General features: G+C 35.4%; 1 protein-coding gene across 1 annotated transcript; it reads right to left on the bottom strand.

Annotated features, from left to right (window-relative positions):
- Positions 1-3: 3 nt before the first annotated feature.
- LOC124644921 (protein bric-a-brac 1-like) lies at positions 4-23,459 on the bottom strand. Its single transcript, XM_047184600.1, has 8 exons — positions 22,816-23,459; positions 19,458-19,631; positions 18,890-19,068; positions 18,169-18,276; positions 16,524-16,597; positions 15,848-16,088; positions 9,257-9,334; positions 4-5,955 (listed from the first exon to the last, which is right to left on the bottom strand). Exons 1-8 carry the CDS (start codon positions 22,999-23,001, stop codon positions 5,832-5,834), a joined length of 1,164 nt encoding a protein of 387 aa, XP_047040556.1. The 5' UTR covers positions 23,002-23,459; the 3' UTR covers positions 4-5,831.
- Positions 23,460-23,982: the final 523 nt, after the last annotated feature.

The raw sequence follows: 23,982 nt of genomic DNA, 5'->3' as shown, positions 1-23,982 counted from the left end.
TCATACAAAAGTTATAATTTATTATCTTAGTAAAGCTAAAATATAAAAATATAAAAGGTATTTGAGTATAAACAGAGCACATAGTCATGGTGACATTACCAAATATATACATAAAAAATGTACTGATCTTCAATAAAAAATACACAAAATAAAACAGTTCCGTCTTGCATATATGAATATTATGAGATACACGTGGTGAAATTGATTGTAAGACATGACGGATTTTTAAAAACTTAGGCTAATCATAAGAACAATTTTAAAATCATGAAAATCAAACAACAAGTTTCGCTCAATCTTTTGATATTGACGGTCACAGAATGCATCTTTAAAATGAGTAGTCGCTAAATTGGGCTAAAATCAGATTACAAATACCGATGTCGAAAAATATTTGACTTGACAGAAATACCATCAAGTCCCCCAGATTCCGCGTGAATTATTTTAAAACCCCAAATTTTTATCTATGTAAGTAAATACGAATAGGTTTGAAAAGTGTACGAAAAAATTATAACATTTTTCGACATCGACATAAGTAATTAAGAACGTGGAAGTTTTAAAACTTAAACAATAATTATAATCACAACTTAGAGAGCTTAAGAGCATCAAATCACCATTTTCGTTGTAAAACATAGGGTTAAAACAGGACAGATCGGTTTTTTAAACACGTAGACAAAATCGTTTGAAGGTAGATAAATAATATAGCCCGAAATATAATTGAATCGTCTTTACAACTATGAGTTTAAAATGTTTATTTTCCCATAAAGTTCATAATAAATAGAATTCATTTTAAAAGTGACACAACTACTTCGAAATGGCTAAAATATTGGTAAATTCGATATATGTACGTTATAAATTCGATATAATACTTATACCATATATTAGAAAGCCCCATCCGACCCGTGAAGGTGTTCTATTTAACTTTTTGAAGTTAAGAGAAAGTCAAAAGCTTGTGTTGGCACCTTGGACTTGCCGACACAATAGCCGCCTCACAATCAGAATAGCACAGATGATGAATACACAGAAAATTCTAAATTTTAGAGAACTTATTGCAATATCAAGGCAAAAATAAATGTTTTCAAATCTCTTTCAGTTTTTGATCATGTTCCTTGATCAACCTTTCGGGTCCGACGGGGTTAACCTTCACATAGTGTATTGATAAGATAATAAATAAGGAGTATTGAGCAACATTGTTCGATACTGTTAAAACGCTTTACAATTACTTCACAATATTACGTATAAAATTACTGCAATGCAGTTTATTATATAAAAAGGAATGTTAATAATTGATTTAAAACCAAGTCGTTTTCGACATTTTTTTGTTGAGACAGTGTCGTCAAAATTTAGCAGTCAAATGTTTCAATAGCAGCCTTTAGAAGAGATTCCATCTCTTTCGGACGAATATACATAAATATCACTGCTGTATGTGTTGTGAGATACAACTCGGCACATATAAAAAGTCAGACTTTTGTTATTCAATGCTGCCTTCGAATGCAGACTTATTACATGAACATTTTAGTACCTAGGCTCGAAGAATACTGGCCAATTGTTGGACAATTTATTGTCGTACAAACCAAGATATTTTAATTCCAAAATACACAAATATAAGTATATAAATATTGTAAAAATCGCTTACCATGACAGTATAAGAAGTATAGTAACTAGAATAGTATAAAATGGAATGTAGATCTGTCTTACACAGTGACAGTTAGATAGTTAAGAGACGAGAATTAAATCTAATCTACGAATATCATTCTATTGGTTATTTTGCTTCGTAAAAAATACTTAATATTAAATGTTAAAGACGGACAGTTTGATATTAATACGATTGATTAGTTGCCTAAAACGTGTCGTATGGCTGAGTGATCGTTGTGAACGAACAACTTTATGTTTTAAGTCCATTTTGAATTTCAAAGTTCTAACGAGAGATCTGCTGGGGTACCTATACAAACGCTGCTTAACTTTAATAATGTTGCTTTTACAATACACGTGTTAACCAAGAAAAACGGGGCCAACATTCAAGGCAGTTTCTTTTAAATGAGTCCTTAATATTTCCCAAATTATGTATAAATTCAATGGTGCATCAAATGTTACTTTTTGTGATGCAACATGGTCACATGACGTGTCGGGGCAAGTCAACTGATTTGACTACTAAATAATTTTGAAGAAAACTCTTTTTTCATTATGGGCAATGGGATTCCTAAATTTGGTAGTATTGACCTAAATGTCTATCGAAACTTTAGTACTTACATGTCTTTGAAATCTGCTCAACTAGGCAGGTCTTGAATACACAGTGTAGACGAGAATAAAATAGTTTAAAGAATAACGATAGAAATAGTGAAGCATAATCTTTTTTCAGCGGGATGTGAGATTGTCAGAAGATTCACAATTATTATAAAGCAAAACAAACCAGATTTGTCTATGATATAATAATCTGAACTCAATTAATTGGACTACAATGTAAGATTGAAATACCTCCACTATACATTGTACGACAGTAAAGGTTGATCGTCTAGTTTTAATAAGAATAAAAGTGTACAATGTTTTATGTACTTGCAGTTCTAATTTCAAGAAAAAATAGAATAAAGTATATAGAAAAGATTATTTTAAAGTCTCCACTAAATCAGTATTCCTGTGACCCAAAATTTGAAATTCAAAATGGACTAAACAATCTTAAATACTAGGGTTTTGTCATGGATACTTAGATCTGTACTTTCAATGAATATTTGAGCACAATGTAGAAGCTTAGAGTATGGGTAAGATACGTTAAAATATACAGTATGTACGTCACATCAATATATAAGATACGTAAGTGCGACATTCGCTTCTTAAACTAACTGTAGAATGTAGATATTGATTCGATTATATCCGAGGCCGCCTCGTTTACGCAAACCATTACAAATACGTTTATGTAATTCTACATCATTACGTATTATTAATTTCATGATAAAATCGGCTCGACTATATAATTTTAGCCAATTTTAAGCCGTCACACGACCTGAGTACTATATAAAAAACATCAAAATTCTTACATTTAAGACATTTAGAGAGTATTTACGTGAATTTACAACACTGTTGAGGCTACCTCGATCTGACTCGATAACATACATCTATTTGGCAACACATTATACTGAGTATTAAATAGAATAAGAGTAAAATATATTCTGAGCGCTTCCATCGAGAACTTGAGCGGGCTCTGAGGACTATGATTTAAAGGCAGTGGCGAGTTCTTTGCACATCTATTTTATCTTTTAAGATGCTTTAGAAATAGATGATACTTTAACAGTACCTGTCGAGTTATTACGAAGTATTGTAGGCAATAAGTGTATCGCCATTGCATTTAAAACATGGCGTCGTAAATAAAATCAAGTATTGTGAGCATATCGTAATCGACAGAGGCCTTGCGGTTGCACCTTATACACTCGACATATACTATAATGTAAATAGCATTGGTATAAAAATAATTTGGTAAAAAACACATCATATATCAATATAAATGCTAAAAATCTACAAGAGCTATCGTTACTATGGAATGTCCTTAACTCATACCTCTTAATAATCTCTTTTAAAATCTTAAAATCGCTACGTTACTTATCCATAAATATCATATAATAATATAGTTAGCAAAAAGTTTCTATTTTGATTTAAGATTATGCACGCTTACATCTAGTGGAATGTAAAGAGATTTTTTTTAATATCATAGTGTTAGTCACATTACCCCTTATAATATTAATGGTTAGTTACCCAAACCTTTGTAAAAATACACCGTTTATTGGACGTTTTTGATTTTTTTTATACATTTTCTTTTTAAATTGGCGCGGACCCGTGGGTCGTACAAAATATACATGAAAGCGCCGCACACCGGCCGTGGGTCAGTGTGTTCGAATCCAAGGTTCACCTCTATACAATAAGAGAGCTAATGACTACAATACATTTCGACTTCATTACGATGGGACAATTCTTAAAACGTTAAAGCTATTCGCGCTTTAAAGCCTGACCAGACAAACGTTAACACGAGTAACCACATAACTACAAACGACATTATCAACCCGTGCGATATTTTCCGGCCACAATTTGACGACAATTTAATACCTTATATTGGAATGTGATTTGTCACCGGGCTCCAAGAGCCGTAACCCCCGCTCCTACATAACCGAAAATATTACTTTATCAGTCAAAAAAACTTTACTTTAAAATCATTTTACTTCAAAATATACAAATAAAATTGCTTGGAGGGTTTCGCCGAGCGAGAGTTTTGTTTCCAACGGTGAACCGAAGTGGATAGCATATCTTACATAAACAGTCGCTTGAAATATTGAGGTATAATTTTAATATTCTTAATACACCTAAACAACCCTTGTATAATATTAAAAAAATGTATACATCGCTAAAACTATGTTGTACGTATAAAATTGTTCACGTTTACGGGGACTTAATTAAGAACTTAAAAAAATATAACTTAAAACCTAAGTAAAGCATACATAGATGATTAATATACGATATCGTATTTTGTACTGTAAGGTTATGCTTTATACGGTGTTCACCCACGGTGAATATCTTGTAAAATTATAATGTTTGTACACTTGGACGCGGAATGGCAACGTTGTTTGTTCTATAAAATCTAATCGGTTTCGGTCTAGCTGCCTAAAATAACTTGTACTTGGTCTATTATGAAATATCGTCTACCATCCATTCTTTTATGTTCAAAAGATATTTTATACAAACCGTTTATAATTTGAGCAAGTTATATGCAATAAAAGAATGAATGATAGAACACAAGTGTATTCATCGTTTGTATTCAAAGCGCAGGATGTCATCGCGACCGTCACAGACTAACCTACCCTACACGTAGATTCATTTTCATCACTAGAGTAGAAGATCAGAATCTAAAAATCCTTCAAAAATCTTAAGTAATACTTATTAGTTAAAGTTAAGAGTAAAGAGTATAGAGAATATAAGAAGAATGGCATCAATTGCAGTCTTAAATCTAAGCAATATTGCAGTAAATGAGATTACAGATATCTGGCCGGCACATCCCGCGCTTTCTATAAATAACATAATGCATCAATGTATATTGTTTCAGTCTTTGGAATTTGTGTATTGGAATGTATTTATATATAAAAAAAGTGTAAAATTCTGACATGATTTCTAAAATTTAGACGTCTCCCTGATGTCCATAAAATAATTTCTATAAAACGATTACTGTTTATAAAATCGAAAATTTTCGAAATAGTAGCGTATATCTCGGCTACTGAGGACATCAAGGATTTACATAAATCTCGAGGTACAGTTAATACTTACAATAAGTAAAAATGCAGAGTATATAACTCATCAAATACGATTCTAATCTCAAGTTACAAAAATGCGTTCATAATACGTCGTTTGGACACAGATGTACGTCTTTTATACTTTTGAGTTAAGCACGAACTTTTGTTTAAGAAAGTGTAATAAAAGCGATTTTTGAATGGAGTTGTTTAAAGACTTCAAGTTATTTAAATACTGCTTTATGTAAAATTGAGGGGTGTGTTGTCACTATAACATGCAAGTGATTATTTTTATTTTCAATTTGAAGAATGCCACAAAATTGTAATTTAACATTTTAATCATCTTTAAAATCAGCTTCTCTAAGGTTAAAAAAAAAAAAAAAACAAAAATCGCAATCATTGCCACTTAAAGGCACAGAAATTCGTGCGAACCTTAACCATTTAGCGGCACCGTACCTGAAAGCCCGTTTTGAAGACCATATTCTTGGTCCAGTATGCCTGCATCGTGAAGTTGCGGTAAAGCCGGTCGGGAGGCACAAAGTCGTCTTCAATGGGCTGCCAAGGGAGTGGACATCATGCGGTCTCCGTGTCCGCTTCCGTCTTGGGAATCACGGCCTCGGGGAACACGGCTGCTTCGGGAGTCGGGGGGAAGCTGTTCGCGTCTGATGTCTTCGGTTCTGGGGTTGATGTTGAGAAACTGGAATGGAAATTTTGATAATGAGATAAAGAAAAATAATGATACTTTTATTTGACTTGTTCTGTATAACTTCTGGTTCTTCCAGCCTAAAAGACGGACATGTGTTGCTGGGGAGTTTGTTGCGCCACGTTCTTGGGAGCTGTCTTTTGTTGAAAGGGGAGTTTATGTCTAGAATGTCTAGAATTCAGTCGATTATCTCCAACTCTGTAAGAAACACCATCTATTACCACTCAAAGACCGACGTGATATTGCCGATTGTCTGTTTCTGTTAAAGATATTGCATAATGATATTGACAGCCCGGAGTTGTTATCTAAATTTAAATTCAACGTGCCGAGTAGATTATTACGTTTTAATCCTCCCATATATGTACCCCACTCATACACGAATTATAGGCAAAACAGTTATGTTGTGCGTGCGGGCAGGCACTTCAATATGATTTGCAAGCAGCATGATTTGGATCCTTTCTCAACAAGTGTGGCGGCAGCCAGAAGGTCGTTGAGCTTTAAGTTCTTCAAGTAGTTTAGTATCCCAGATTTAGTTTATTATTTTGAAATTTAGATCTACCTTTCTTTCTTTCTCTTTGTGTTTAAAATGCTATTGTTTTTTTTTATATTATTATCTCTAAAAAGTTGCACTGATGTGTGATCACGTTATTGCTAGGCTGTTATTATAAGCGAGGACTTTTAATTGGCTCTCTATCGACTAAGACTTCCTTTTTTATTTTGTTTTTGTTTAGCTGTAAGTTCTCCATAGTGTACTAAATAAATAAATAAATAAATAAATAAATATAAGTTAGCAATAAGTAATTTAGCAATAAGCCCTCACATTTTTGCAACGCCTGCAAAAGGCCGTTAAGCTGAACCTAAACCTATATTTAAGATCTGTACAACCTTAACATGCAAATAAATATTTTGAGTTTGAGTTTGAGTTTTGGGGGCTGTCTTTTGTTTTTGACGTTCGAAAAGTGCTGATTTAGTAGCCTAATTTGAATAAACGTTTTTGAGTTTGAGAAAAAAGTTAAAGATAGCACAAAAATGTAGATAAAAAGTACAGGTTCAATGTTACAGCGTTCAGAACGGCTGTCCGGCCGCGTAAAATTAGCTATAAACAGATTTTGTCGGGTTTTAACTGCAAACCAGATTCTAAGAACAGGGTATATCAGTCGTCAAGTCGTCAATACGCCTTCGGATGCGGACGCTTATTTCTGTTGTTTTACAAAAAAATAATTGAATATTCATTTATGCAATATTGACTAATAATCCCTACTAATATTATAAATGCGAAAGTAACTCTGTCTGTTACGCTTTCACGTCTAAACCACTGAACTGATTATAATAAAATTTGATACAGAGATAGAGTTGACCTTGAGTAAGAACATAGGATAGTTTTTATCTCGGACTTTTGAAGAGTTTTCTTGGAAACCCGATATAATCGAATTTGACGTGGGCGACGCCGCGGGGGGAAGCTAGTATAGAAATAAAAGTGCTTGGAGGGTTTCACCGAGCGAGTTTTGTTTCCAACGGTGAATCGAAGTGGATAGCATATCTTATAGAAACAATCGCTTGAAATATTGAGGTATAATTTTAATATTCTTAGTACACCTAAATAACCTTTGTATAATATAAAAAAATGTAGGTATATATTAATTATTTTTGTATTGTTTGTAATAAAAGCAGTTTTCTTTAATTTTTGTCTCTTTTGCTGTTTACATTTCTTTTTTTCCTTTCGCAGATATGCCGGAAGAGATTTCTTTAAAAATAAGCACTCCGTTTGTAAATTCTTTCTTTTCTGTTTTTTTTTTTCATTATGTGTGTGTACAAAAATTGAAAATAAATAAAATGTTAATATTGCTAAAACTATGTTGTACGTATAAAATTGTTCGTGTTTTTTTTATTAGCTTGTACTGTAGGCATCCAGGTCATACCGCTATCTCTTTCGGGGTCTGCCCTGCTTGCGATGGCCATTCTGTGGTAGCCACTGGGTGACGATGTTGGCCTATATGTCAGGATGCATTCGGCTGACGTCTAGCTCAGTTCCATTTTAATTGACTCGAAAAACAGCTCAATTAACTGTTTGTGTTTATGGGGATTTAATTAATTAAGAGCATGTTGAGAACATCACTAGGCCCGGGCGACCGCGGGCGGAGCCGCGGGCGCAGGGGGGCGCTCGATCAGCTGGCGCGCGCGCCGGCCGTCACGAGAAGCACTGCGTCATCGTCCACCGTACCGAGCGCGCACTTACTTCATTTTCTTATAATTGTTAATTCGGTCATTCCTAAGTGTTGTAATTATACAGTCCACTATTATACTTATTAGCTACGAAGTTACTGGAGTTTTGTTCTACCAACACCCGTAGGATATACGACCATTTCAACTACAAAATCACTTTTATTTGGTAGCTGACAGATCGATAAAAAAACATTCTAATATTCCAACACAATATACTTCATGTAACTCAAATATAATACATATCGTTGAACATCCTTGGCAATCGTTACTAGTAAAAGAAAAAATCAGATAGACAGTCACTCCTTGTAAGGCACTGGTACTCAGCTAAATCGAATTATACTGAAAGCCAACCCCAACAAACTTGAATACAAGCTCAAGAGATGATAACAATAACTCAGACATAATACACCTACCTAATAATGCAATAGAATTCAAATAGGTACAATAGTTACTATAGTTTTTCTTAAATTTTCAAGGGAAAATATGTTACCACTTATAATAAACCAAAAATAGTTTCTACAACCCACAATTGCAGTATTTTACACAGATCGAATGCCTATCTGACCTCCTCAACACAATTACCCGGGCAACCCAATATCCCTTAGTTAGACTAAAGTCAGACTTACTAGCTTCTAAACCCATAACAACTGCCAAGGATATTCAATGACAACCGGGAGCTACAGTTTAACGTGGTTGAGGAGGTCAGATAGACAGTCGCTTACTGTAAAACACTGATACTCAGCTTTATCCGGGTAGACAGGAAGCCGACCCCAACATAGTTGGGAAAGTCTAGACAGATAATGAATCCCTACTAATATTATAAATGCGAAAGTAACTCTATCTGTCTGTCAGTCTGTTACGCTTCCACGTCTAAACCACTGAACGGATTTTAATAAAATTTGTTACAGAGATAGAGTTAACCTTGAGAAAGAACATATGATAGTTTTTATCCCGGACTTTTGAAGAATTCTCTTGGAAACACGATATAACTGAAATCTACGCGCCGAAGCCGCGGGCAGAAGCTAGTTTCCAATAAAAACGGATTAACATTAAGCGAATAATTTTTACTTACGCTTGCCTCATCGCCTCGCCTTGTCCAATTTGCGCGAGGAACGCCTTATTCGATTCTGGAGTCAGGCCCGGCGAAAAACTGAAAAAAGTGTTCAAATATCATTAATAATTGAGTACTAATATCACACAGCTAATATTAACACAACAGATGTGTACCAATGTGCTATGTTTGTTACTTTTTCATAATAACCTTGGCTCCAGAAAAACATAAGAGCTCAGGTCACTTTTTATCAAGGTGCAGGAATGAGTTTCCTAAGGAAGAGGGTGAAACCGATAGCGGAGACATTAGTATATTATCTTTACTTAATTACTGAAGTTTTTGTTTGTTTGGTTAAATGCACTAATCTCGGGAACTACTGAACCAAATTCAAAAATCTTTCACTTTTTTATATTTAGCCTAAAATTAAGTATATTTTGCCACCAGACCGCATAAGGTTGACTTCCAGTCTTACCGAATGCAGCTGAGTATCAGTGTTTTATTTCAATCAAACCCAGGCAAAGTCAACCATAATCTAGGGCCCAGGGTTAATTCGTTTCAACCATGTTTACAATTCATGACCGTTGAAATAACAACAATAACTGTATTAATATTTTGTTATACCCATTTAACATTATTAACAACAATCATACCTACAACCCGCCTTGATAAGATTTAAACTTCTATAATAACCTGTAACCTCTATATTCCATAACTATGTAGAGACCTAAATCAATAAATAATCGAATATTATTGACAACGAATAGCTACACCGGGACTTCACAGTTGTTTAAACTTGAAACATTATTAAAAAATAAAATGTAGCAAGCTTAAACCGATTCAAATAAAAAAAATATCACAACAAAACATAACAAAAAGTACAAAAAATTTGCTATACAAAATATAAACTGTCATATTTTATCATTTGCACAGCTATTTATAAAAGCAGCATTTTCTAAATACTATCGCTCGCTCGCTATTCGCGTATCCAAAACAATACATCTAAATGAAAACATTCGACAAAGGCATACCTAAATAAATTACTTCTAACATAATAAATATTCGTCTCAGCATTGTCTTACAATTTGATTTATAATAACTAAGGAATTTCATAACAATAGTTATTTGTCTGGTATCAAACTCGTGTAAGAAATTACCGGACCGATTTGTCATTTGAATACTTTATTATTCTTTATTGTACACAAAATATTTCATACACACACAATACAGACAAGTCATGTACAAAGGCGAGCTTAACCCAGAGTTGGGTTCTCTAACAGCAAACCTTAGAGCGATAGAGAGATGCTAGAGACTTTACCAATATTATATATGTTACCGTAAGATTACAAACATCGTTAGATTACAATCTATCTCGAGAGATTGTAAACTGTCGAATTATTGTGAACCGTAACATCTGATTGCAATTTAACGCATTATTTTTCGCTATATTATAATCTATCGAAGAGAAATTGTCAAATTGTCAACTGTCCGAAAGCTGTCTCTGATTGGTCAGTCTTTTTGTAAGATCGACCAATCACGACCAGCCGTTCTGTTTCCATGGAGTTCCCGTAGAGTTAGGAATGAAATAGAGGTGTCAGTTAAATAAAATAAATGCTCTTCAAAAATTCTTCAAGTATTAAATTTATATAAAAATAACTCTTATAAAAATACAGTTAGGTATTTTGTCTTCAAATACAAACTAATATTTAAAAATAAAATAAAAGGGGTGCTAATTAAACAGGCTTCTTTTTAATAGCATTATTCGCCCCCAAAAATGTATGTTGCCTTCTAAATTACTAAGTCAGCCACAATTAATAAAGCGTCGAGCATCTAAATAATACTATCTTAGCCACGAGTTATCTTCCACTCTAAATACAACTCAGCATGATGGTTATTTTTTTGCATCTAAATTTGTAGCATGCATTCTAACAGTAAACTTCTTAAATACTATTAAATGACATCATAAAAATATTTATTTACCTTCTAATTTTTTAACTCGTACCTACTAAGTTTTTTGTTTAAAATATAACACATCCCATATTAATTGACCCAGCATGGAAGTAAGCATGCAACATGCAGCAAGCATAACTTCTGTCACGGCTCCGGCGCTGCGGGGCTCCGGCGGTCCCATGCGAGCTTATCGTCGCAGATGGTTTTCACGCTCACCACCGCAGCTTCGGCTTGCTGGCCGGCGGAGCCGGCCAGTCTCAGCCGCGGCGGCGAGCGCTGAAACTACCTGCGCCTCAGCTCGCAGGCCGCCTCGCCCCTCCGCGCCTACGCGGTTTTGAATTGCACTCTAGGGGTAGGGCAGACAAGACTACGTGGAGTCGGTTTTGCAGCGATTCGTTTTCGTCACTAACTTCAATTTTTAATACAATTTTTAATTGTGTAATTTGAGTCTTAAAAATTAAGTACAATTTTTGATTTTATAAAAAATTAAACCGTCACTTATTTTTGCACGTCAAAGAGCTGTGACACCGGGAGTTGCAAAGAACATTGTCTTTTTTGACGTTCTACCAATCAGCGCGCAAGATGCATTCCGTTCTACACCAGTTGACAATTTGACCGCTCTACATCGCTCTCGATCTTACAAAAAGACTGACCAATCAGGGAGAGCTTTCGGACAGTTGACAATTTGACAATTTCTCATCGATAGATTATAATATAGCGAAAAATAATGCGTTAAATTGCAATCAGGTGTTACGGTTTACAATAATTCGACAGTTTACAATCTCTCGAGATAGATTGCAATCTAACGATGTTTGTAATCTTACGGTGACATATATAAGGTAAATGTAACATTTTTAGGATAAATGTGGATCTAGTCTGAAAATTGTTATAGAGTAGAATTCGAAAATAAGTGACCACTGCTTTGTGAAAGTCACAAAAGCTATAGTGGTCCGACCCGGGAATCGAACCCGAGAGGTTCATCAGCACTGGAAGAACTACAGGCTTTGGTAAACAGTTAGGTATAAATAAGTTAACACAGCGAAAATCGCATAATTTTGCTTGTATATAACATTAGCATTGCGTGACGCTCAGCAGTTTTACAATAGTAAAATAAATTTATTCTAAATAACTTATAGAAGTTAACTATGCTCAGAGAAGAGCTAGCCATCAAACAAACTGCAAACTTATCATGTCGTATATATGTCGTATATTATCACCAGAACTGAATAACTATGTAAAGTTTCATAATTATCTACACTTAAACATTGAAGAGTTCTCTCATGAGTAGACACTCCTGCCGGACATCAGGTTATTTCTTTACAAATGAATAAATCTACACAAGAAACAAACTTGTCTCAAACAAAACTAACAAAGCAAGTTAAATAAAAGCTTGTAAAAATCGCTTAGCATATTCGCATCAAAGCGAATGGCATCTGCTATATGCATCTTCTGCACAGCTCTAAATTTATCTCAGCAAGTTCTTTAAAAAACTAGCTGTTACCCGATGTTTCAAATGCTTCCTAAAAAAATACAAGTATACAAGCTTGCTCGATAATACTCTAATATTGGGGGACAATTTCAATGCAGACCAGTAGTGACAGAGATAAGCGTGTTTAAACCATAGATATAATTATTTGATTACTAAACAAGATTGCGCACGCTCAAAATATATATTTACGAAAATGAACTCTATTCTAACGCAATAAGGTACTAAATTGGTTGCATAATACACAGAGGCAAATCCGAGCCGAGAGGGATAGTTCGAACGGAGGCTGTTTGTCTCTTTCTAACACCTTGCCAGCATAAAAAAATGTTGTGATCAAAAGTTTTGTCTTCCCAAAAACAATTGAATCACTTATATTTTTATCTTATTTTAACAATTGTAAGTCAACTAATTAATAACAATCGCATTAATTTATTCGTATTTATTATTAAAACATAAACAACATAAATTTTTATTTTGCTTTTTTTTATTTTCTAGCGGTAACCCTGAACATTCTTGGCGCGTAATCAGCATTTAAAATTTTGTTTATATTTTTTTGTATTAAATCAATTTAAACTATTAAAATGGTGAAAAAGTGTTGCGTTTCTACTTGCAAAAGTGAATCCTATGGTGGTTGCAATATATCGTTCCACAGGTTAGCTAATAATAACATTTTCGTAAACCAAACAACTAGGGTGCCCATGAATTCTTGTAACGAGTCAAAATATGGGTGATGGATTTTAAAACTGTTGTACTATTGTTATAGCTTCCCAAAAAATGAAGAAAGGCGACATAAATGGCTCAGCAGTCTATATATGAAGTAGAAATACAAAAAAAACAGTCTTCACTTCGAATCTTCCTGCCTTTATACTGCTAATTTCCGCTAATTATTAAAAGCCTTTATTAGTATCTTAAGGTCACAAACTGCGTAAGTTAAAACTTCAATACTAATCTGTGTTTAATAATCTTAGCAAATTCGGATTTGTCTCACATAGCTTAATCTCATAGTCACCCTATTAGAAAGGGACAGACAGCCTCCGTACTAACTGTTTCACTCGGCTCGTTTTTTGGGTTTATATGCGCAGTCCTGTTTACTAATATTATGTCTATGGTTTAAACAAACAAACAAACGCTACAGCTTTTTAATACCACATACATATCGGAGTAATAAATTGTATAAAATACATAAATATTTGTTGCAACTGTTTTCTTTCTATTTCAATAATTGTATACTTTTAACTGGATTTGAATCCCTGTTTACTAATAAACATACTCGTTGTTTGGTCAGACGGCTATGAAACGATAACAAAACAAATTAGTCAAATTTTAAGATCCGCCATTTTGCGCACGGCGGCCATCTTGCGCATTCTGAACAATAAAGGTACGTTTTGAAAGCTAGCTGACGACCGCACATGCCGCAGCTGCATTATTGGTTTGTATATATTTACATGAAACCGTTTTGGTTCGAAGTGGCAGCAGCAGGTATCTACAGATTTCATACAGACACATACTTATTTCGCAAAATTATGAATGAAACATGAATATGAAACGCATCAGCAACGCATAGGAAAAAACAAATAAACAAAATATAAGATGAATAATAGGAAATTAACATAAAAAAAAGTAAAAAACATATAATACAAAAAAAAACTCAATTTTGCCGTGAAGTCCCAGAGTAAAAAGGTTTATATAATCTAGTCTATTAAACCCTATTTGGTTCATTTGAACTGTCATAATATGACAGTATTAATGCTATTATGTTTCCTAATAAATTAATGTGCATACTCTTTGCCCGTGTATAGGAATAATCTTCTATTTATTCTTCTATAAATAGAATCTTACTACTATCTAAGATAAATAGTATAGACCACAAAGAATGGTAGCCACATTAATATTCCGTACACGCAAATATATCTGTCTTAAAGAATTACATATACATTATAGTTCTAGTCAGTTCTAGAATCGTAATGTTACATTATAGTGGACTAACGAATTATATAAAGAACTTGCTGTTTTCTACGGTTTCACCCGAGTTTTTAAGAAGAGAAAAATTACCATAAGATCTCCTCCAAAATAGTTTTGGTATGAAAGTGCTTCAAACATATAACACTAGCGATTTGCATGGCTTCGCATCGTTATAAATTAAAAACCTTACCCCTACCTATTAGTGAAAATCGCGTGAAAATGAATACACATTCAACCGTTTTCGAGTTTATCCGTTTGCGAAAGGACAGACGTGGCAAACATCATAAGGCCTCCAATAGTTTAAAATTTAAACCTATACAAACAATTCAAGACCAAAACCAGACAATTATGTAAAGCCATTGTAGAGTTTTAGTGACACAAATAGTGCAATTCATTTTCATATACAAGAGAAAATATTTGCAGTTATTAGTCACACACAAACAAATCTACTGATAACGGTAACGTAATTGTCCAACACTGTAATTAGTGATTACTATTCAGCTCAGTAACGATCATTCCCAATATTCTATCCATCTCTTGTTTTATAACTAGAGATAGGAATTTGACATTAGCTCCACACATGTCAATGTCAAATTCCTAAATTCCTATCTCTAGTAAGCAAATCCGCGGATAGATAAAATATTGGGAATGTAGACAAGTGAGTACAATCATCAGTAACCGGTATTTGTGGAATGCGCTTCATATTTTCTGAGTCAAGCCCACGTGACGTCACGCGGCATACTTTGTAACATTGTAACAGTGGTACGAAGTGACAGGTAATAAAATGACAGTTTTTTGAAGATCTGATTTTGTTATTTTATTAATGCTGACGTTGGCATAGTAATTATTTGTTAATCCCTACTAATATTAAAATGTTAAAGTAGCTCTGTCCACCCAGGTTTCACGCCAAAACTACTGAACCCGTTTTTGCTGGGTTTTCATTTTGGACCAAAAAATTATGGGATCTCCTTTAATACACCGACAGTCTAGAGTCTGAGAGTAGACATAGGCTATTTTATCCGGGTGTGGAAAGTAGTTTCTAGAACTGTCATCTAACATTTTTTGTTTGTTCGAAACTACTTGACCGATTAGAAAAATCATTTCACTGTTGGAAAGCTACACTCTTCCCGAGTAACATAGAGCAGTAGTTACCAAAGGACGCGGGAAAAACCGCGAGAAAGAGGTTGGTAAAAAATAATATGAAGGTGGTTACTTACACATGATTCATGAGTCCTCCCTGCGACGACAGCTGTGCGCGGTAAGCGGCCTGCTTACGATGATGATACATGTGCACGCGCAGACACGACGGGTTGCGCATACGTTTCTGACATATGTCGCATTGCAGCGTGCCCTCGCGCGTGTCGTGCTTGTCTCGGATGTGCACCTTAAGGTTGTAGCGGTTCGCGAAGAATCGGTGGCAGGATGGGCATTTTACGCCGCCCGTTTTGCAGTTCCAACCTGAAGTTGTTTTGTTTTAACTTTACAAAATGCTTTTGTTTACTTACAATAAATAGTAAGTAAATTGGATCATCGTGCGTCAAAACACAAAATATCGATCAATGCCTTTCTGAACTACCTTCAATGATGCAATATACCAGTGTCAATATGCTTGATCCTTGAAATAAAAAAGGCTGATGACGATAGATCTACATATTGTCTAGAAGCTAAATCTAGTCGCTAAGGGGTAGCTTAGACTAATTAGAGTAAATTGAAAACGGTGCAGTGGTTTTAGGCGCATAAATTTTTAATTGACCTTTCGGGCTGCACCTTCACAAGGAATCATTGTTCTTGACTTTTATTAAATTTCTTCGTTCACAAATTACTTACCAAGTACAATAAAAAAGGTATCTATAAAGTAGTTTTATTTTAAAGGGCATATAAAGCAGGACTTACCAGATTCCTTGGCAGACTCGGGGAGCACAAGCACGCTGTGATACAGGTCGTTGTCGAAGTCAATCAGCGGTTCGCTGCAAGCAATGCGCTACTTCAGTATTCAAGCGGTTTATAGGCAAGCTTAGATAAACGCCCACGTCACAATTATTGTAATATAGTTTTAGTTACAGTAGTCATTGAAAGGTGATGAGTATGAACGTGGACGGATATAGTGGAAGAGAAAGACCAAAGAAACGATGGATGGATTGTGTGAAAGTAGATATGGTAAGAAAGAAGTGTGTGACTTGTGAGATGACGGCATATAGAAGAGTATGGAAGGAGAAACGTGTTGCGCCGATCCCAAATAAAATTGGGATAAGGGCAGGAGGATGATGATGATGAGTCATTAATTGTTAATTTGTTGCTTTGAACATTAAAATAAGCACAAGCACAAGTTCTAACTAGTTCAGGCAAATTTTACAGCAGCACTTTTTTAATTAAGCTAATTATTGTAAAATTACTATTAATACTGTAAAATTAAGTTGTGTGCGTTACACTATTGCTATGCGTGTGTTCTAATTATCTTCTACAAAAAATCAGTCACCGATATCGGACATGGGCGAGCAGCCATATCGTAACTTAAATAGAGGTAAATGGTGAAAAAGTGAACAAGGAGATGAAAAGGAAATAAGTTTATTTAGCATGAAAAAATAAGCTGGCTAAATTCTGTCATTGCCTATCTTACTTAAAATACTGGCTTGGAGTTACTAAGCATTTTGAATTAAGTTGCTACTTTCAATGTTGAATTGTCTCTGCCACTCCCTACCGTAGCTAGTAAAATATTCATATAATATAACTGAAAATAATGTCGCGAAATTATGAATTAGGATTCAGCTAGCATTCTTACCGAAAATCTAAAGGAGATTTTCTTGTTGCGATTGCATATGTTGAGGAAACCCGCAGAAGATTCATATCTCCGACTTTCTCTCTATGTACAAAATGCATGTTTGCAAAGCCAGCCGGCTATTTTGCAGCAAGCAAAGATAAGTGCTAAGCAAAGATATTATTAACAAAAATTATAGTCCAAGCTTGATAGGTGACTGTTATGGAATTTATTTTATCATACAACTTGCTATAATTGAAGAGCTTATTCTGGAATACAGAGATATAAAGAATGGAAATGGAATGGAATGCCCACTTTACACTTGTAAGTTGTTTTCGCCAAAATTATTTCCGCTAGTCGCTAGTTCCAAGAAATTACTGTAAGTAACTTATGAAGGAGGTTTTACATTCTGTTTTATCGTAGGTAAATAACGTAACCTACTTACATGAGCAAATCTTACAAGAGTAAAGGCAGTCTTAGCCAAAGCTTCAAGGTGCCACACAGTGCCAGAGAAATCACTACACTGGAGAAGGTAAAATATATCTCGCTCACTGCAAGTTTCAGTTACATGCACTAGAGATTCTCGTATATATATAGATAAAGATAAGATAAATAAAAATAAGAAAGATATATGACACGTCCGTACAACGATCTCACACACAGCGTGACAAGTTGAGGCTTTTTTAGCATACTTTCTTATCCCTCTACATTCTCGAAGCTGAAGAAGAATGAAGCTGATGATGATATTAAAGGCCAGAGAAGACAGTATAGGGGAAGACTCACCCGTCGTAAGCAAAGTCGGTATTCTCCGGGTGGGTGGGGCTGTCCTTGATGGGTCGTGGCTTCTTCTTCACGTTGTGGCTGTTCTTAGTCGGGGTGTTCTTCAGTAATCTGTGGTTAGTATATAAACGTACCTATTATAGAATGTACGTAACCTTACCACACAGTTCAATAGGAACTTTTCAACAGGAACTGTTTATTGCGGTTTGGAGTCGCTGTGCAGAAGCTATTTTTCAAGTATATAAGAGAGGTATGGGCCATATGATTACATAATCATATGCAATATACAGGTACGGAGTTTATTTGATGACCCTTTCAAATTTTCGAAGAACAAAACAAGTATGATGATAGATATTGAAACACATTATTACTTACAAAAATATTCAGCTGTCCTCTTGTGTCAAACATTCATTCTTCTATTTTTGTTATTTTATACACAGAAGCTGTTGGTCTTCCTTTACTAATTAAGAAATAAACATTCACAAAACATTCATCAAAATAACTTGGCTTACCTATTGGTACAAGAGAATATATTCTAGGTACACAGCCAACGAAACATAGTGCAGTCAGCTCCAAAAGAAGCTGAAAAAAAACAAACTTGTGTCTTCGATAACTTACCAGAGTATTAATCTACTTTTTTTGAAGTTTAAGAGTTTGTGCTGTGTACCTGTGACGCTGACGCTGAAGTTATCAGATGTTTTTACCACTAAACTACTTGACCTACCTCTTCAACGGGCTCCGAGCCGCCTCATCCTTGATGGTGATGGTCTCAGCCGGTTCGGGCACCACGTCGGAAGACGTGTCTTCCACGGCGGGGGCCCACTCGGCCGCCGGCTCGGGCTCCGGCTGCGAGGGCGCCGGCTTCGGGGTCTCGTCGGCCATGACTGAGGGGGACTCGCTCCGCTGTCGATGTTTAGGGGAATATGAAAGTTTTGGAAACGCCTTGATACACGCAAACAGAGAGAGAGAATTTAGTGTGTACTGTAATCTGGAAATACTCAGTGTTGCAGAAGAAGAAGGGTGATAGAGTTAGAAAGATGTTTGATCTGTCCTTAAAATTTCCGTTTTCAGCAGTTAGACCAACACTTCACACGACGTATCTATAGTCAGGACACACGACAGACACGAGACAGAATATCAGCTTTCTACCTATCTTATCAAATTGGTACAGCTGTATAGAGGTGAACAAATAATAAACACCAACACAAACTCCCCCCACTCCTCCTTCCCTTACGGTCATCCCTTTTGTGTGATATCCCTCCCCTTTCCCTCCCAGTCATCCCAGTACGAACCTCTCGTCCGCCGGTAAGACCCTTGACCTGCAGCAGTTCAGCGGTGTGAAGGAAGCCGGACAACTCCTGGCGACGCACGTGCACCTCGCCGCGGTACATGAACTGCAGCAGCTGGCGCAACTCCTGGTGGGCCACGTCCTTCAGGATCACTATCGGATGTTCACACGGGTTCATCTGTGAAGATAAAGTGGTGATAATTAGGTTTTATACCCGAAATAACCAAAAATAAAGAAGCTCACAACAAAACAGTGCAAGACTCCCGTTTTGAAAGTAAAAAGTTAGAACCTTTGTGAAGTCTGAGTAAAGGGTATTATTATGGTTTGATAAAACTACTAATATTATAAATAGGTAAGTCCGTTTGTTTGTCACGCTTTCACGCAAAAACTGGCTTAACTGATCAACATGAAACTTTGTTCACATATTCTCACTCTCACTTACTCGGGACGCGGGTGAAGCCGCGGGGAACAGCTAGTACATAATAAAATTGTACATGGATACATAATAATGCAGGATCATATAATGATTACGGTCCTTTGGTAGACCACAGAGCGTGATCTTCAGATGTCTTTATTCCAAAACATACCAAAACTGTTACTAAGACAAGCCTACAGGACTGTCCTAGTAACAATTTAACATAACTCGCAGCTAGCATTTGTCGTAAAAGACACTTAACTTTATTACTTTCAACTGAAGTAAAATACTGATTCACCGTTATCTTGCACACAACTAAATTCAGACTGTTTCAAAGAGACTCTGAACTAAGCCGTACCAACTATTTGCATGTACACTTGACAAGTGATTGATACTAGGAGCTTGGAGCTGGTAACAAGGCCATATTGATATATTCCCTGCATAGAACTCTGATAGGATGATTGCAGTTACCATTGTGAGTGCATAGATGGATGCAAACTACTGAACACCTCTGTAGGAACATGGTAGATTTCTATTCTACCATTAAAATTCAGAACTACCACATCATCTGCCTAGCCATTTCCTATGTTTGGGTTGGCTTACTGTAACTGTACTGTACTGTCGGTTGTACTGCTGAGTATCAGTATTGCTACCACATCGTAGTTAAATAGTTGTTTAGAATATTACTTGCTCATGAAAATCGAGGTTAACTTCTATAGCTCTATTAAAATGCTTACAATGTAACTTTCACTATTATGTGTTACAAGTATTTTATCTGTTTCTCAAGTAAATAATGTTCAAATACATGCTATCTGAACCTTAATGCATTCATACTGATAAGGACACCGGGAACAAACTGCAAGAATGCATGATTAAACTCAACTACTGAAAACATGGCATATGTATGCCAGCATACAACTTAAGTATAGTATCTATATCTTGTCAGTAACTGTTTAGTCTTTATTAAAACAACCAGAAAACAAACTAATTATTACTATCATGGATCACTGATATAAAACAACAAACATAATTGGTACATTGGGAAACCTTTATTATAATTTTGTAGTCTCTAGCTAAACCAGTCTTTGACAAAATAAAAATGAAGAAAGATGTTGCATCTTTATTGTGATTTCTGTACAAATTAAACATGAGGGAATCATCATCATTATCATCAGCTTTTGTAATGTCACATTGCTGTTCACACCAGGCCTCCTCTCTCACAGAGAAGCATAAAGTATTAATCACCACACTTGCTCAATGCGGGTTCGTGATTTCAGACTTTTTAGTCCAAGAGAGAGAGTGTATTATTCCTAATTTCATTCAAACTCTCATCCATTATGATTTATTTAAAGCCATTCCCAATATTTTATCTATCACTTATTTTGCTTGCCAGAGATAGGAATCTTGCAGTACTTGCATAGAGCTAATCTCAAAAGTCCATCTCTAGTAGGCTAAACTACAGATAGATAAAATAATGGGAATAGTTAGTCAAAGTAAACAAACTCAAATCATACAATTCTGGTGCATTAGATAGTGTGTAAAGACTATTTAACAACAACTATTGTATGCATTCATGACATTACATTATAATATGTAGGGTTTTTATTTGTTATACCAGAGATATGGAACAAAGGTTATTGAAACAATAATACTAAGTGAATCATTGAATTTCTTGATACTTGTACATATGTATTGAACTGGTATGTTATTGGGTTATGTCAAACAGGGTTAAGTCTGACAACCAGTTTTACCGAGAGGTATCCGATTGCTCGGGTAAAACTCTTGTACTCAGCGGCTGCCGGTTACATTTAAAAATGACCCCAATATAGTCGGGAAAGGGTTTGGTATTTAGGTACTGTGTACCAAAAATGTGATTTCCAAAGGTAAAGCACTTTTAAAGAATATCTTGGGATTTTATTTTCAGGAGGTATCTTGAGTTGAACAAGTCTAAAATCGTCAATGTATTGTTCAATTTTGCAAGATGCTTTATCTCATAGTGGAAAAATGTATGACCAGTGTCGATCATAGACGATGAAATTATTTAGAGTACCATGTAATATACAAAATATATTTCATTATTATGATGATTGTTGATAACATAGTAAACAAATAATATACCTCACAGAAAAGAACATTTTCCTTTCTACATCTTATTCATAAGGTACTTATTGATTATATTATTTATCTATGTCATGAATTTATTTATAACTACAAGAAAGCAGTCTTATTTATTACTCACTGCCTCAATAGATAACAACATAATTAACTTTAGAAACTAAACAACAAGAACAATTTTAAATTAAAAATGGCTGCAACTCTGGAAAAACCCTACCTACCTGCCACCATCTTCAAAAGCTATCATAATGCAAATTATATTAATTTACAATACAATATTGAGTTAGTTATTTACATTTGTAACTAATTATAATACTACAATAATAAACTTACCAATCCATTAAGAGTTGTGGATACAATTTGAATAAAATATGACCAGACAACCGGACTCTATGACAAAGAACAATTGAAAGAGCCTCCCACAATCAATGTAATAATAATGCAGACCCTTTGGGCAGAGGTGAGGTGTGCAGGGAAGGTACAGATCACCCTCTGTCTGCCCCCACAGGGAGGGTGGCTGCAGACAGCTACCTAATCAACTATAGCCAAAAATCAATACAATTAGCTCCCGGGCAGGATGCACCCTGTTTACTACATCAGTGCTCTCTCTGTGTACAACATCAGATATGCACACATCAATAACTACCTGTGAGGTACATACCTATACATCTACCTATGTTTGTGTCTAGCCAGGTAGCTATGTATTAAACAAGGGTGCCAGCTTTTCTCTCCCGAATTACGGACGCAAAAACGAATTACGATGATTATCTGATGGGTATCAGGATTTCAGCAAGTTTAATGAGGGATATTTATGCGAAAAAATTATGCGTACCTTAAAGAGTTCCTTGAAGTAGGGGCTGCATACTGACAGGATCAGCTTGTGAGCCTGCACGTACTGGCCCCCGGCTGCCAGGGTCACATCCACCAAGTCTTCGCCTTCCAACAAGGCATGAAAAGATTGTGACAAATTCGAATGGAAATCGTTCCATCGAAGCGAGAACTGTTCAGGCACAGCCATTCCGAAGACAAACCCCAACGATTGCGCAAAAAAAAAACACTGAACGCCTTCTTTACAATACCTGTACCACTTTCAGAATAGCTACGCGTCCCTACGGTGATACATAACTGAAAACCCAAACGCGAATTTTGACCACGTATACGAATCGGGTAGGAACGTTCTATTCCTCAAACATTATTTACAACGCATCACTACGACGGTACCCGCGATTATTTATAAAACACAAACAATATTGACTGACATGGCAATACAATAGTTTAATAATCAAAATGTCGCTTGGTTTGGTTTGCTACGCGGATTCACGACAATGCACCGTTCATTGTCCGACAAACAACATGAACATTATGTCAGAACGTATGAAAAAAACTGAAAATGTGCGAAAATGTTGATGTATTCGTTAAGCGTACCAAAAAATATTTAAATTTTTTTAATGTTACTATTTTATTTAAGTTGTATTTTTTTTGCAAAAACTAGATTAATACATATTTTTTTTGTTGAAATACTAAAAAACCATAGACCAATTTCGACCAGACATTTTGTTGTTTATACCATAGACTACACAAAAGCCAAACATCTCACTTGCGTCGCGTCTACAGTTTCAAACTCGATGTGGGTTTTGTCTGCGTACGTTTGAATAGCTCAGTCTCAAAAACTACTGACCCAAATAATTAACCGGTTTCATTCGACTATTTTATATCCCCTGATATGGCTACCAGCTTTACGTAGGTAATCGTAGGACACAAGGCAATAAAATATTTTTCCAAAACTATGAATGAAGAGTCCAAACTTTCTTAATCAAGGCAGTAGCACATTCACGATCAGTAGGATATACATAAAGTTTAGTTTTAGTTTTTATCGAACTAACCGGTTACATTTGAAGAAATTTTTCTGGCACCTTATCATCTGGAAACTTGGAAACTACTAACATGTCGATGTCGAACAATGCCATCTATCGGGTCTACATATGCACTGCAATGATGG

This window comes from Helicoverpa zea, chromosome 31, assembly GCF_022581195.2.
Source record: "Helicoverpa zea isolate HzStark_Cry1AcR chromosome 31, ilHelZeax1.1, whole genome shotgun sequence".
Classification (NCBI taxonomy): Eukaryota; Metazoa; Arthropoda; class Insecta; order Lepidoptera; family Noctuidae; genus Helicoverpa; species Helicoverpa zea.
This window is presented reverse-complemented; position numbering and strand designations above follow the sequence as displayed.

Excerpts from the sequence above, each read along its gene's own strand:
- LOC124644921 (XM_047184600.1), bottom strand. The coding sequence starts at position 23,001 with ATGGCTGTGCCTGAACAGTTCTCGCTTCGATGGAACGATTTCCATTCG. Across the intron at positions 18,277-18,889 it reads GCTCGGAGCCCGTTGAAGAG|ATTACTGAAGAACACCCCGA; the intron begins GTAGGTCAAGTA and ends TACTAACCACAG. Across the intron at positions 9,335-15,847 it reads GGAGGACTCATGAATCATGT|TTTTTCGCCGGGCCTGACTC; the intron begins GTAAGTAACCAC and ends CACTTTTTTCAG.